At 47.3% G+C, this 15597-nt stretch overlaps 1 protein-coding gene across 2 annotated transcripts in view; it reads left to right on the top strand.

The window, feature by feature from the left end:
• The window catches only part of plcb3 (phospholipase C, beta 3 (phosphatidylinositol-specific)), a 32883-nt gene extending 17988 nt beyond the window's left edge, over window positions 1-14895 (top strand). Inside the window, exons 3-35 of one of the 2 annotated variants that reach the window (XR_012960753.1) lie at window positions 2335-2403; window positions 3376-3513; window positions 3911-3990; window positions 4069-4122; window positions 4362-4434; window positions 5290-5390; window positions 5509-5675; window positions 6031-6177; window positions 6311-6468; window positions 6572-6654; window positions 6740-6824; window positions 6996-7140; window positions 7253-7354; window positions 7445-7518; window positions 7593-7689; window positions 8096-8180; window positions 8334-8458; window positions 8562-8716; window positions 8796-8957; window positions 9053-9152; window positions 9240-9344; window positions 9488-9582; window positions 9667-9805; window positions 10009-10044; window positions 10197-10306; window positions 10393-10502; window positions 10817-10976; window positions 11181-11257; window positions 11384-11473; window positions 11580-11637; window positions 11830-11916; window positions 12014-13451; window positions 14203-14895. Coding sequence is in view for 1 of the 2 variants with exons in the window: in XM_076139900.1 (XP_075996015.1) it covers window positions 2335-2403; window positions 3376-3513; window positions 3911-3990; window positions 4069-4122; window positions 4362-4434; window positions 5290-5390; window positions 5509-5675; window positions 6031-6177; window positions 6311-6468; window positions 6572-6654; window positions 6740-6824; window positions 6996-7140; window positions 7253-7354; window positions 7445-7518; window positions 7593-7689; window positions 8096-8180; window positions 8334-8458; window positions 8562-8716; window positions 8796-8957; window positions 9053-9152; window positions 9240-9344; window positions 9488-9582; window positions 9667-9805; window positions 10009-10044; window positions 10197-10306; window positions 10393-10502; window positions 10817-10976; window positions 11181-11257; window positions 11384-11473; window positions 11580-11637; window positions 11830-11916; window positions 12014-12325 (3579 nt within the window). In the remaining variant the exon portion in view is untranslated. Of the gene's footprint in view, window positions 1-2334; window positions 2404-3375; window positions 3514-3910; window positions 3991-4068; window positions 4123-4361; window positions 4435-5289; window positions 5391-5508; window positions 5676-6030; window positions 6178-6310; window positions 6469-6571; window positions 6655-6739; window positions 6825-6995; window positions 7141-7252; window positions 7355-7444; window positions 7519-7592; window positions 7690-8095; window positions 8181-8333; window positions 8459-8561; window positions 8717-8795; window positions 8958-9052; window positions 9153-9239; window positions 9345-9487; window positions 9583-9666; window positions 9806-10008; window positions 10045-10196; window positions 10307-10392; window positions 10503-10816; window positions 10977-11180; window positions 11258-11383; window positions 11474-11579; window positions 11638-11829; window positions 11917-12013; window positions 13805-14202 lie in introns of those variants that run through there. The other variant, XM_076139900.1, reaches the window with a different exon arrangement.
• The last annotated feature ends 702 nt before the right edge of the window (window positions 14896-15597 follow it).

The following is a 15597-nucleotide window of genomic DNA, read 5'->3' as shown; positions in this document are numbered from 1 at the left end:
TCTCAAAGTTCTCACCTCTTCTTTTCCTCTCACCTCCTCTCCTCTTCTCTTTCCTCCTCCTCTCCTTTTCTCTCTGTTTTTCATCACTGCTTGCTGGACTTGACTGACTGTTTTCTCTGGCTGGCTGCTCAATGAGTTAATTAGCTCAGTTTGACCTTCTGGTCACTGTGCAGACCGACCAGTTGGGGCAAAGCCACGTAAAGGGCGAGGGTGTGTGTGTGTGTGTGTGTGTGTGTGTGTGTGTGTGTGTGTGTGTGTGTGTGTGTGTGTGTGTGTGTGTGTGTGTGTGTGTGTGTGTGTGTGTGTGTGTGTGTGTGTGTGTGTGTGTGTGTGTGTGTGTGTGTGTGTGCGCTCACAGGGATCATTTTCCTATTGTGTGCCATTCGATAGAGGCCACGATCAGTCATTTGAGACATATTTAGCTGCAGCTCACACACACACACCCACACACACTTGCACAGGAAAGGAGTGGCGCCTCCTTGATTGTTTTGTTGCCCTTTGGTATTGGTCTAATGTGAAGAGAATAAATGGCAGAGAGTGGCAGGAGGGAGAGAGGAAACAATCAAGACATGGAGGAGGAGAGGGAGTAGTGAATGATGTCTTAATCTAAGCACATTAACATTTACTGCACTCGTGTTCAGGACCTAAATATAGTTTCCTTCTAATAAAGCACCTTTACACACACAAACACACACTCTTTACAGCACAATGGAGATGCGGCTGCGTCCGGTCTGCCTCCATTGCCGCCTGTTTTTCGGTCCGATACGAAGGAATCCTGCTTCTCCACGGCTCGGCTGGGAGTTTGGGAGGATGAGTCTGGGAATCGTAGGAGAACAGTGACAAAGCAGTTTCCTTAGTAAAGACAGTATATTAAAGAAAATGACAGCGCTTTATCATAAGCGACTGCTTAATGAGGCTGAGGTGATAGATGGGTGTTTGTGTTTGGCCTCGTCGCAGCTTGAGATGAATGGATCAGCACAGCCGCCTTGACTGGCTGAATATTACACTGAAACACACACACGCTTACCGAGCAAGAGGCCAGGATATGTCAGGAATGCGATCTCCCAGATGATGGACCTTTACCCGCACACATACTCACACACACACACACACACACACACTTGGATAATGGTACAGGAGTATGTCTGTATTCGTAAGCTTGAGTGAAGATTCGCTTGTGAAGAGTTGCTCTGGTGTGCTTCTGTTTCACATGAGCGTAATGCACACTGATTTACAAGCCTTACACACACACACACACACACACACACACACACACACACACACACACACACACACACACACACGGTCTTACTCAACAGGTCAGGATGTTTCACAAGTCAGGACCTGCACATTGTAGATGTTCCTGTCTGCTTGTTGGTGTGTGTGCGTGTGCGTGTGCGTGTGCGTGTGCGTGTGTGTGAGAGAGCACTTCAAGAAAAAGCAGCCACTACTAATTAACTTTCAAAAGCATTGGACAAAGTTGTGGTCTTATCGCCGTTATCTCCAAGGAGCCGGCATTGCAACGGCGGAATGAAACCATGGCCAGTGGGAACAAGTTCTTGTGTGTGTGCGTGTGCGTGTGTGCGTGTGACCCAGAAGCGTTTCATTCCCTCAGGAAGTAAGTGACTCTCCACAGGCCAATGAGAGGACACAGTCTGAGACAAAGTTTAATCCCATTGGTGGAAGGTTTCAGACCTCTGTCACTCCTGACCAATCCCAGGAGAGCTGACAGTGTGCAGGGTGATGACATCAGAGAACCAGAACCAGAAGCAGAATAGTGTGGTTGTTCGGTGCTTTAAAAAGCAAAAACAAACTGATAGTCGCATACAAATCCAAGCAGGAAGACAAACTCCACAGATGATGGGGGGAATGAGAGAGAGAGAGAGAGATTGAATAGAGGAGTGGGGAAGGTAAAGGAGTGCGGGGCAATACAAATATTTACAGTGCGTCTTCTTCTGTGTTTATGGCCGCGTTTACGACCACGCTTGCCCCTCTCTCTCTCTCTTCCTTGAGCTGATCATTATAAGGACAAAAGGTTCCAAAAGTTTGTAACATTTAACAACAATTTCCGCTTTTGCTTCTTCCAAGAGAGGTGATGAATATTTTACACACACACACACACACACACACACACACACACACACACACGCGCGTCTCACCAGCCTCATCTTACTTATATCTTCAACATTATCAAACTGTAAAGTAGCTGTAGCTCTACTTTAAAGATGAATCAATCAGGACAAACATATCAGATATCAGAGGTGATTTATTGAACTATAGATATCACAGCGATCAGTTTGTGATTGATAATGACCTCATGCTCTCTGTCCTCAGGAAGTGGAAACTCTGGACATCAGCAGCATCAGAGATACAAGAACAGGAAAGTTCGCCAAACTGCCAAAGGTTGGTAATGCGTATGTGTGTGTGTGTGTGGGTATGTGTGTGTGAGCAAGAGAAGCTGTCACCTCCTGCTGTGGATATCTGGCCTCTTACACGAAATTTGATGCTCAAGTGTGACTGTCACTGAAAGGTGTGTGTGTGTGTGTGTGTGTGTGTGTGTGTGTGTGTGTGTGTGTGTGTGTGTGTGTGTGTGTGTGTGTGTGTGTGTGTGTGTGTGTGTGTGTGTGTGTGTGTGTGTGTGTGTGTGTGTGTGCTGAAAGATGGGCCGCCTGTCAGGAAGTGATAAAAGGAGTGACACAGGAAGTCGTTGTGTAACAGTTTGGTGCAGAAGTGAACACAAATGTCGAGCTGCTAGTGAGGTGGTTTTATTTTGAAGGACTTATTTTATTTTGGTGAAACGATCCTCCTGCCTTTGCTTGGTCAAGGCATCCACATGATACTATGAAGTGCAGGGCACACACAACTATAAATGCACCTCTCACTCTCTCATTTGTGTGTGTGTGTGAATGAAAAATGGTTATTTTGTCCTAAACGGTGCTTCATAGTAAACAGTTGAAACATAAGGATGAGTTGACCAAGCAAAGGCTGGAGAATCGTTTTACCAAAATAAAAGAAGTCCTTCAAAATAAAATTACCTCACAGGGCTTTTCTTTTATGGTTTCATGGCTTTATATACACCTGCAGGAGATCTGACCTCTGACCCTTTGCTCAGACTTGAAACACTGCAGAGCTCTTCATCATGCCTGATAAAGAGAGTTGAGTTACTGAGAGAGAGAGAGAGAAAGAGAGAGAGAGAGAGAGAGAGAGAGAGAGAGAGAGAGAGAGAGAGAGAGACATTTATTTGGATAATTAGATCAGAATGTTGGACCACATGGATCAGGTTTACTGTCAGAGGGAGGGGAGAGCAGATAAGGAAAAATGTGTGTTATCATGTGTGTGATCATGTGTGTGTGTTATCATGTGTGTGTGTGTCAGGACGCTAAGGTGCGGGATGTGCTGGGCTTCGGTAAGGGCAACTGCGTTGAAGGGAAGCTGGTAACCGTCGTCCATGGCAACGACCTGGTGAACATCTCCTTCCTCAACTTCCAGGCCATGCAGGAGGATACAGCCAAGGTAACCACGGTTACTACCACTGCCATCCCATAGCTAAATTCCTCTCTCTCTCTCTCTCTCTCTCTCTCCTCTAATAAAGTCTATTTTCCTTTCCTTCATTCCTCCCTCGCTCCGTCTCCTCGTCTCTGTCTTTCCTCAGGCTGCACTGATTACTCACTTTACGATGTTGACACAGAGGCTTGTGTATGTGTGTGTTTAGGAGTTGTAAACTTATTTCCTGTTTGTGTGTGTGTGTGGGTGGGTGTGTGCGTGTGTGCGCGTGTGTGTGTGTGTGTTGCATATATAAACCCCTATACTTGTTTTTGACATCAGATGAACAGTCAAACAACTCTGTCTTGGCCCTCTGTTTATCTATGTGTGCGTGTGTGCATGTGTGTGTGTGTGTGTGTGTGTCCAGATCTGGACAGATGAGCTGTTCAAGTTGGCTACAAACATACTTTCCCAGAATTCCTCACGGAACACCTTCCTCCTGAAAGCGTAAGAGAGCTTTTAAAGCAGAACTTTTTAAAGTCTTTTTTAAAGCATTCTTTGACCGATTCTCTCCTCGTGTCTCAGGTACACCAAGTTAAAGCTGCAGCTGAACCAGGACGGGAAGATTTCAGTGAAGAAGTGAGAACCACACACACAAACACACACACTGCAGACCACCTGTGTTCCCTCATTAAGCAGTATTGTTGGATGTCACAGACCTCTACTTCTTCTTTCCTTTCCTCTTCTCTGCCCCTCTTTACTTTCTCTCCTCCACTTCACATTTGTCGATTTCACTCCATTTCCTTGCAGACTCTTAAACCACTCAAGTGTGATCCGAGTTCATAGTGAAAAGTCTGTGACTGTTCTCTTTCTTCCAGTATTCTCAAGATGTTTTCAGATAAGAAGAGAGTGGAGACGGCTCTGGAGCAGTGCGGCCTGGTCAACAACCGGGTAAAGATCAATACAAGACTGCTGAAGAAACCTCTGCCACCTTTCAGTTATTCCATGAAAGAAATAGCTCCTTTTCCCTATTGAAATGTATTTGTATTTGTCCTAAAATGACCTTGAAGTCAGAGAATGAAAACACTCAAAGCCACTGTTCCATTCATTCTCTCCAATTACATCATCGTCCTATTACATTGAGGAAACCATGTGTGTACCTTTGGAGCATACAAGCCTGCGGTTTGGTTCATCTTAGTGCAAAGTCACTTCTGTTTTGACCACACACACACACACACACTCACACACGCATCTGTAGAGGTTGGAGTCATGGGACTGGACTGTACAAGCTGAGCCTCCTTCCTTTGTTTTGGCCTTTGATGCCCCCTGTGGGCGAAAACGAAGAATACAGTATTTCAAAAAAGCTTAGAACTGAAATGTCATCATTTTTTATGGTTATGTGAATGGTTAATTGTAAATTTTAACGTTTTCCGTGGCCTGTTTGTACATTTGGTGCTTGTGTGTGTCCAGAATAATGCAAATTTTCATTTTACCATTACCTTTAAATAGCTCTTAAGGAGTTAAATCTCATAATTGACATTCTGTACACACTCGCTCTATCTTCTTATGTGATCACACAAAATTTGCAAACTTGCAGCCACAATTAATGTCAATTAACCACAAAAGTGTCTAGATCATCAAAGTCTAAACAGGTGAATGTGTGTTCATGAGTTGTGTATCTCTAAGTGTGTAATGCATGACCCAACTTTGTCGCATGTCTAACTGTAGAACTATTTTAACCTTTATATTTTTCTTGTCTTCCCTCCTGAAATCTCTTTCTCCGTCTCCCCCGTTGGCCTTCTGCAGTCGGAGGGAATAAAGCCTGATGATTTCTCCTGGGACGCCTTCCAGAAATTTCTCGACAGTCTCTGTCTCCGTCCTGAGATCCAAAGCATCTTTGAGGAAAAGTAAGCAAGACACACACGATGGATTCATGAAGCCGTTTAATTGAAAGTTTCTGCTGATGTGATCCTCATAACACTCAACACATCAGTCACACACACTCACTCCGTTTCCTTTCTCCAGTGGCTCAAAGAGGAAGCCGTTCATCTCTCTGGACCAGTTGATGGAATTCCTCAACCGCAAGCAGCGCGACTCCCGACTGAACGAGGTGCTGTACCCCCCACTGAAGCGAGAACAGGTCCGACAGATCATGGAGAAATACGAGAGCAATGCCAGCCAGCTGGAGAGAGGTCAGCCACTCTGCTTACACACGGCTGCCAGAGCCTTGAGTTAGGACGCCATTACACCCCCGAAGCTAGAAGCTGCTCACACTGAACCTGCAGCCACAGAAGGAATGGGCCAGATACTTTAAGACGGCCATCATTTACTGTAGTCATGGCCATCGTTTGACTCTGTGTGACTCTGCCAGGCATTTTTACAAAATAGCAAACAAAAAATGACTTTTACTGTGAATTTAAATGTTTTACAACCTCTCATTGGTTTAAGCTGCTCTCTCCCCCTTCCCTCTGTCTCTCTCTCTCTCTGTCTCTCTCTCTCTCTCTCTCTCTCTCTCTGTCTCTCTCTCTCTCTGTTTCTGTCCTGCAGATCAGATCAGCTTGCAGGGTTTCACTCGGTATCTGGGTGGAGATGAAAACAGCATCGTCCCTCCGGAGAGGCTGGATATCATCGATGACATGAACCAACCTCTGTCTCACTACTTCATCAACTCATCACACAACACGTACCTCACAGGTAAACACGTCAGGGACACACAGCACATAGGAGCACCGTCTATAACCCAAGTCTGTATACCAAGAAATTGCATTGTACAGTTGTGGTTTGTTGTCTCACCCCTCCGCCTGTCTGTCTGTCTGTCTGTGCTCAGTGGGTCAGCTGACTGGTCTGTCCTCGGTGGAGATGTACAGGCAGGTCCTGCTCACCGGCTGCCGCTGCATAGAGCTGGACTGCTGGAAAGGCCGACCGCAAGACGAGGAGCCGTACATCACCCACGGCTTCACCATGACCACTGAGATCCCCTTCAAGGTGCGAGTCGCTGCAGTCTGACATCCACGCGGTGGTTTGCAGTGAACGAGGGTTTCATACTCACAACCTTCTGCCTCTTTCATCTCTCCTGTCCCGCATGCAGGAAGTGATCGAGGCCATAGCAGAGAGCGCCTTCAAGACCTCACCCTACCCCGTCATCCTCTCTTTTGAAAACCATGTCGATTCGTAAGTCAGTTCGTGTTTCTCTTCTTCAAACATAAAAGCATTTGAAGGCTCCGCTGAAATGTTGCTTTGTTTGTTGCCGCCTCAGGGCCAAGCAGCAGGCCAAGATGGCCGAGTACTGCAGGACCATCTTTGGGGACGCTCTGCTCATCGAACCTCTGGAGAAATACCCGGTAAGTCTGAGCTCATGGCAGATCTGATGTGAGCTCCACCTGGACTGCTGTCTTAGAGCCTTACTCTCTACACTAATAGAAGAGGAGCAAACTATCTCTCTCTATTCTCCACTAATACTGGTTGAATCCCCCATGTGAGCGTGTGTGTTGTGTCTCACTTACCGGCTTCAGCTGATCCCAGGCCAGCTCCTCCCCACGCCGCAGGAGATGCTTGGGAAGATTCTGGTGAAAAACAAGAAGAAGCATCACCACCACCGTCCCTCCAGCTGTGGGAGCATCCGACGCAGAGAGCTGGAAGAGCACACGTCACCCAACGGTACGCACCCGGTCCACCAGCAGACTCCTGGTCCTCCTGGTTTAGAGGTAGAACCGATGAAGTAAGAGGCTCTACCATGAAATTGAAAAGTAAGTTTGTTCTGTTTGTGAAGACTCTCCTTTGACGGACAATGATGGAGGTCAGCTCATGTCCAATGGGGAGGAGAAGCTGGCGGAGGGGATGGTGAAGGACTTGGAACCTCGCAAGTCCATCGGTGGGTTAAGGACGGATGGATACCACACACAGATTTGAGTTCAGAGCGCTTATGTGATTCACAACTTGCGTGTTTGCGATGTCCGGCTAGGAGGCGACGGGGAGAGCGAGGAGGACGAGGAGGACGAAGCCGTGACCGAGCCGAAGAAGCCGAACTCTGACGAGGTAAGAGCCGTCAAGATAAGAGGCCATAGTCCATCGGGCGGCGGATGGATTGACTCTGCGTCTGTCTCTCCCAGGGCACAGCCAGCAGTGAGGTCAACGCCACAGAGGAGATGTCCACGCTCGTCAACTACATCGAGCCAGTCAAGTTCAAGAGCTTTGAGGTGGCAGCCAGTAAGTGTGTGTGAGTGATGCAGACTCAGAAAGAGGATGAGGAGACGCTCTGATGTCTCACAGAGGCTGGAGAGGTCAGGAAGGAACTGTAGCTAAAGGCGCTAAAGCAAAAATGGTGACATCCAGGAATTTATTTTGAGGTTTTGTGTTTACTGGCTGAGATTTCAAGAAGTTTTAGTTGTAAGCATTTTCTCCTGAAGCTCATTAGGCAGACAAGCCAGCTGTACGGCAGATTCATGGTCTCAGATCTGTGAGACAATCGATTCAGTTTGTAACAGCAATTAATCGACTAAGTGCTAATCGATTAATCGACTCATCGCTAATCGATTATTCATTAACGTCCCTACAATCTTTTTGTCCTTTAAATTTTTGCCTGTTTTCTATCTCTGTCCTCCTGTCTGTCCAGAGAGGAGGAAGTTCTTTGAGATGTCCTCTCTTGTGGAAACCAAAGGCCTGGATGCTCTGAAGAGTTCCCCCAGCGAGTTTGTCGAGTATCCTGGAAAAAATGTGACTAATTGGAGAAAAAAAATGGTTGACTGTAGTAGAAAAATCAACGGCCCTGTATTTCGAGAGTAGTGAGCAACAAAAATACAGGAAAAGGTGACCTTTGACCTGCAAAAGAGCCCTTAACAGCACTCCACCAGGTACAACAAGAACCAGCTGAGCCGGATCTACCCCAAAGGAACCAGAGTGGACAGCTCCAACTACATGCCTCAGCTCTTCTGGAACGTCGGCTGCCAGATGGTTGCGCTGAACTTCCAGACGCTCGGTACGTCCCGTTAGGTGGTGTACACACACAGGCACCATCACACTCTGAGATGGACCTGTCCACTGACCCTCTCTCTCTGTCTCTCTCTCTCTCTCTCTCCCAGACCTCCCGATGCAGTTGAACATGGGTGTGTTTGAGTATAACGGCCACAGTGGCTACCTGCTGAAACCCGAGTTCATGAGGAGGACGGACAAACACTTTGATCCTTTCACAGAGAACATCGTGGACGGGATCGTGGCCAATACGGTCAAAATCAGGGTAAGGTCAAAGAGTGTGTGTGTGTGTGTGTGTGTGTGTGTCATAACAGTTTGTAACATGTTAACTGTCCGTCCTTCAGATCATCTCAGGTCAGTTCCTCACAGATAAGAAGGTGGGCGTCTACGTGGAAGTGGACATATTTGGACTTCCTGCCGACACAAAGAGGAAGTACCGGACTAAAACCTCCAATGGAAACTCACTGGACCCTGTGTGGGAAGATGAGATGTTTGTCTTTAATAAGGTGACACACACATGCACACACGTACGCACGCACACACACACATCTTACACAGCTACCCAACATGAGCTGGCGTGACTCGCTGCTGCCCCCTGCAGGTCGTCCTCCCCACGCTGGCCTCCCTGAGGATCGCCGTGTTTGAGGAGAACAGCAAGTTTGTTGGCCACCGCATCCTCCCCGTCTCCGCCATCAGACCGGGTCAGTACCGCCTCGGCCTCACAGCTGCTGGACACACTGGAACACGGTTGAATAATTTTTTGTCTTAACCCTCCCAACTGATCTCAGGCTACCACTACATTAACCTGAAGAACGAGCTGAACCAGCCTCTCCTCCTGCCCTCCCTGCTGGTCTACACCGAGGCTCAGGACTACATCCCCAACGAGCTCCAGGGTACCACACTACCCACAATCCTCCACTGCAAAGCTCCTCACCGCTCCACATAAAATGATAACAAATATATATATGATAAAAAATAGTTGATTGTGTACGTGTGTGTGTGTGTGTGTGTGTGTGTGTGTGTGTGTGTGTCTCAGAGTGTGCAGAGGCCCTGACCAACCCCATTAAGCACGTCAGCCTGTTGGACCAGAGGGACAGACAACTGGCTGTGTTCTTAGAGGACAACAGTGAGGTGGGACACATCTACCAGTGTTGTGAACGTAACTCTGTGTGTGTGTGTGTGTGCTGAGCCAGATCCCTCTCTCACACTCTTCAGCATGTCCCTGACCAGCCTAAAGAAGGCGAGATGCAGACGGACCCCGAGCTCATTCAGGGAGGCCGACTCTCCGCCCCCTTCCACAACCTCCCCCACTCATTGGACGAAGCCCCTGACATCATCAAATCACCGGCGCCAGGTAGACGGACAGAAATGCACCGAGGGTCAAAACCTGAATGTTTACACTTTAAGAATTAAGAAGAAATAAGAGAAGACACGTCGGCCACATGTCTGCATTCTCCCATCATCCACTTCACACACACCGTCTGTCTGCTTCTCTTTGTCTGTGTGTGTCTGTGTGTGTGTCTGTGTGTGTGTGTGTGTGTGTGTGTGCATCACCAGGTCACAAAGAAGACCTCATAGCAGCTGTTCTGGCAGGTAAAGTCATTCCAGCTCATCCATTGAGTCACTTACCACTTCACACTCATGGACGTTCTGCTGTCTGTACGAGCTCCAAACCACAAAGGAAACATTTTAGAAACCCTCCTCCTCTTCCTCCTCCTCCTCCTCCTCCTCCTGTTCTCTCTCAGACATTCAGGTTCTCAGTATAGAGGAGCTGAAGCAGCAGAAGAACTACATGAAGCTGCTGAAGAAACAATGCAAAGAGCTGAAGGAGCTGCACAAGAAACATCTGAAGAAGGTGCAGAGACTTCACCTTCACGTACTCAGGCATGAAGAATCCAACTGCACTGGATACAACATTAATGTGTGTGTGTGTGTGTGTAGGTGTGGACATTGAGTAAGGATCAAAAGAGTCGATCGAATCAGCTTCACTCAGACACCCAGCGGAGACGCAGCCAGATGGAGAAGAACCTCAAACGCAGCCTCAAGAAGAAGTAAGGATGGAGGATAGATGGGTGATAGATGGGTGTGTGGAGGACAGATGGACGGGTGGAGGACAGATGGACGGGTGGAGGACAGGTGGGTGGATGATGGAAGGATGAAGCGATAGTAAGACAGCAGATGGAGCGGACAGATGGAGATGTTAGAGTCATAAAGTGTGATGGAGGAAGTTCGTTCACTTTCATTCGCACGCCAAAGGAAAGAAGGACGTCAGAGGTGTGACACACTGAACCTGACCTGGTTGTGTTCATGTGTGTGTTCTGTGTGTGTGTGGGTGTGTGCGTGGCGTGTGTGTGTGTGTGCTCAGCGAGGCCCCTGAGCCGGTGCAGCACCAGCTGACGGCGCTGGATCAGGAGTTTGAGAAGCAGACGGTGCAGCTGAAGGAGTGGCAGATGCAGGAGCTGCTGAAACTGCGTCAGCAACAACACACACTGGAGAGAGAGCGGAAGCAAACGCACCTGCAGGATGTAATGAGGCACACACACACAAACACACACAGACACACCTCCTCCTCCTACGACTCTGTGAATTTATAAATATACACACGTTCAGACTCTAAATGACCTCTGGGTAACTTTCCTGTGTTACTTTTGTACACTACATCTACACACACACACACACACACACGGGGCTGTGGCTGTCTAATCGCCCGTGCTGCTGTGTGTTTTCAGGCCTTCCAGAAGCTGAAAGAGACGGCACATGAATGCCAAGCAGCTCAGCTGAAGAAGTTGAGGGAGACGTGCGAGAGGTGAGAGAGAGCAGCTTCACCACAGCCCAGAGAAAGAGGATGGACAGGAGGGAACACAAGGTTATAGAGTGTGTGTGTGTGTGTGTGTGTGCGCGTGTGTGTGTGTGTGTGTGTGTGTGTGTGCAGAGAGAAGAAGGAGCTTCAGAAGATCCTGGACAGGAAGAGACAGAACAGCATCATTGAAGCCAAGAGCCGTGAAAAAGAGAAGGCTGAGACGTAAGAGAGTGTGTGTGTGTGTGCGTGTGTGTGTGTGTGTCATGGGGCGTCTGGATTGACGCACATTTATTGCCTCACTGCTTTTCTAATCTGTGTCTCTCTACAGGGAACTGAACGAGATCAACAGGAAACATATTAATGAATCTGTCTCTTTAATCCGTGAAGTAAGTTTGAACTCCAACACACACACACACACACACACACACACACTCCATCAGGCTGTGACAATGTTCTAAACAACGCTTCTTCCTCCTCCCTCCTCCACTTTCTTTAATCTTTCTCTTTCATTCTCCAATCTTTCCTGCTTCCTTTTGCCTACTTCCTCTCCTGACTCCTCCCTCCCTCCCTCCCTCCAGTTGGAGAAGGCCCAGAGCAGGAGACAGGACAAGCTGATGCTGAGGCAGAGGGAGGTGCTGCAGTATATAGACGAGGAGCACCCACTGGTGAGGAGGCGCACCCACTCTCACCTCTGTTTGACACCCGACGGTGCAGCTCCGAGACATCTTTGACGTTTCCTTTCCTCTCCTTTCCCTGGCGCAGCTACAATCGCGTTTGGAGAGAGAGCTGTCCGAGGAGTGTCAGCATCTACCCGAGGAGATCTGCCAGTACCTGCAGGCGGAGCTCCAGAGCAAAGGCATGCGAAGCGACGCCCTGTGTTCGCCCTCGTCCAATCACAGCAGCCCCGGCTCCGGCTCCGGCCCGCCCTCCAACTGCTCCACGCCCCCTTTCCCCTCCACGCCCACTCGGCACACCTGGAACAGGAGCCTGGACAATAGCACGGCGTCGCTGGCCGAATCCACCTCCTCCTGCTCCACGCCCGTCCTCTCAGAGGCCGAGACGTCCTGCAGTTAGAAAACAAACACACATAATCAACCGGGGTCTGTAATGATGATGATGATGATGTGGGAGAGGAAGGAGCCGGGGTATTTACTTCAGATAATTTTATTGTTATTGTTTATTTTTTAAAGAGCTTTATCATCTTTTTTTTAAATCTTTATCTCACTGTCGATGTGTCGCTGACAGACATTACATCATCGTCTCCACGGAGATGAGGATTCCACGAGAATCACAACCAACATTGAACATTTTTGGGGGCTTTTGCTTGTCTTGCTTTTTAAGATGTCGTTCCCTTTCATTACACTTCCTGTCCCGTCGTGTGTGTGTGTGTGTGTGTGTGTGTGTGTCTCTGGTGAATGAGCTTTGCTGAAGTCGGGCCGCAACTCCAGCTTCACAGCTTCCTGCTTGCCAGAACAAGACATTTCATGGATTCTTTAATGCAGAAATGTCCTGATGGTTTATAAACTGGCCTCTGATGGAGTGTGTGAAGATCAGAATCCATCTGAGATCACAAACCTGGCATCAAGAGGCTGAATGAGGAGAAGGGGGGCACAGTTTTATTTAGAGTTTTAGAGGTTTTTAATAAGAGGGGTTAGTTGTAATGCCAGTAGGTGACCAGCAGGAGGTGCTGCAGTTTCAAATGTGTGTTTTAATTGAAGGACTGCTGTATTCTAGTATCACCCCGACTTGTGTGTGTGTGTTTGACAAAGATGGAGGGAGAGAGAGAGAGAGAGAGAGAGTGATGTCGGTCTCTCTGCGGGCACATGTACAGAGTGAGGTAAAGGTGAGCTCACACACACCTATTCACACACTTGTGGACTATTAGACTTAGATCAGTCAATGGAACTTCTCTCCTGTAAAGCCTTCTGCTGGTTGTGATGGTAACGTTGTGACACTGTAGCTCACAGTCCTCTCATGGTAACACTGCACTTGTTCTTAACGTGTTTTGTAGAATTGCACTCGTCGGCCTTTGCTTCCTGCTTCGCCCCGTTCAAATCATTCACTGTCATTTAATCCAAGCCTCAGAATGTCATGAATGCTCTGACCTCTCCTTTAGGGTGTAAAGGTAGCGTGCTACTCATGCCACCTTGGTGTGTCACCTTCTCCATGCAGACTGAGATTGTGCTGCACAAACCAAACGGTACTTCAATTTCAAAGCCTGTGTTTTTGTCTGCATCAAAGCTTCCTGTGTGTGTGTGTGTGTGTGTGTGTGTTCCTTCGCTCTCCGTCTTGTTGTTTTTGTTGTCTTTTCCACTTGATTCTATATGATGTGTGTGTGTATATGTGTGTGTATGTACTCTGTGGATATGTTTGACATGAATTTTACTACTGACTACAAGTGATTGAGAGAGAGGGAGGGTGAGACACTCGCCACACTCGCTGCCTGTCTGTCTGATTACCCCCCCCCCCCCTACACACACACACTCACACACATAAACCCTTTGTAAACTATCCAAATCCAAATCCTCTATTTAAAAGGTATTTGAACAGGTTTTTCCTTTGTGGTTATTTAAGTTTCTGTGAGTGGAACCAAGAGTTTTGGAGAGAGAGAGAGAGCGGGTCTATCTGCTCAGTCAGCCATGAGACAGGATGTGACAGGAGCTCCTCAGAGAAACAGACGTACAACTTAAGTGAACGTTAGGAGAGCTTGTGGTGCTTTGTTTACTCCATAGGTCACTAATGTGGCTCCCAGCAGGATCAGCACTTTCTTCAAGTTCTTGAATTGAATGTTGTGACCTTTGTTGAGCCGCTCTGTCCCGAGCCGCTCTGCTGGCCGGCTCACCTGTGCGACCCTGAGTTGCCACACTGCAGAATGTAAATGCTGCCATGATGCTGCTTAGCTGTCTCATTTGTACACTAATATATACTGAAGCCTTATTTACTGCACTCAGAGGTGAGATGAGCTCCTCTCCTCACGGATCAAGAGGCTTCCTTGCCAAATAAGGAGCTGCCACATTGTGTTCTCCTTGGATAGGACGTGTTCATCACCACTTCATACTAAGAGGAGCAGACCTGGAGGGAACGCCTTTCAGCTTTAACAGGCTTTAAATGTTAGAAATGCACTTTTACCACTTTTTCTACCACAAGTTGTCAAATCATGGTGACATCATCTTCTGACATCACAAGCATTCACACAGACGTTGTCGGAACAGTTTATGTTTATTTACACGTTTCATCATAGAAGAGGAGCAGAAACACAAGGAGCTCAGGAGAGTTTGACACTTTAGGAAGCTTTTCTTTTTTACATTTGGTATTAATTATCGCCACGTCATCTGGATGAAAACTTAGTTGACATGGTAATAAAGTGCTCAGTCCACAGAGGTGTGAGGACAAGTGATATGACGGATTCATCAAAGCTCTAAATAGTTAGATACAGTAAAAGAAACTATATACATCAAATCTTTAAATAGAGAGGCTCCATGTGTCTGATCACATGATGAGAGAAACACGTTCTGTGCCTTGAATCATGTTAAAGGTCTCACACACACACACGCTCTCTGTTATTCTGGTTGATAAGAGCGCTGTCAGGTTAAAGGTTAAAGGTGGGCGGAGCTAGTGAGGACATCAAACTTTATTAAAAGAATCATGACGGTGAAAAAACAGAGAAACAAACTCATTATTATTCTATTTATTTATTTATTATTTATCGTATGAATTCAAAAATAGAGAACATTCAACCAAATACATTCCGTTTATGGTTGTATGAAAAAGAGAAAAACTCCAAAAGAAGTTATTAAAGCCAATTCCCTCTCTGTTCCAGCAGGACAGCGGTGTCCCACACGGTCCTGAGAAGAGCCAGAGGAAGTGAAACAACAGTGCGGGCTGCATTGGTTTGATTTGAATGGCAGCAGCCTTCAGTTTGTCATCAGATCATTAACTCACACCAAAATAGAGAAGCTCTTCAGGTGACATCATCGTGGTTCACTGGATACTAAGTGGCTTTTACAGTTTATGGTTTGCTTTATCTTTAATTATGAGATGTTCCAATGTAACACCCAGAATTAGGACACAGCTGAGCTAAGGGGAGAAACTTCCCCCCAAAAAGCCTCAGGATTGTTTTGAGTTATGAGTGAAGATCATGTTTTCTTTTTGTCAGCTCTTATTTACGTCCTCACCGCATCACAGCACATGATGGTACACACACACGCACACGCACACGCACACGCACACGCGCACACACACACACACACACACACACACACACACACAAAGTCTCTTGTTCTACATTTGGTCTTACTGGTCTCCCTCAGGCCCACCCTAAGGTCTCTCTCTCTCTCTCTCTCTCT

This window comes from Genypterus blacodes, unplaced genomic scaffold (assembly GCF_046128005.1).
Source record: "Genypterus blacodes isolate CSIRO-AG114 ecotype Tasmania unplaced genomic scaffold, CSIRO-AGI_Gbla_v1 ptg000480l_1, whole genome shotgun sequence".
In the NCBI taxonomy this organism is placed as follows: Eukaryota; Metazoa; Chordata; class Actinopteri; order Ophidiiformes; family Ophidiidae; genus Genypterus; species Genypterus blacodes.
The sequence above is the reverse complement of the archived record's forward strand: the minus strand, read 5'-3'. Positions and strand labels throughout refer to the sequence as shown.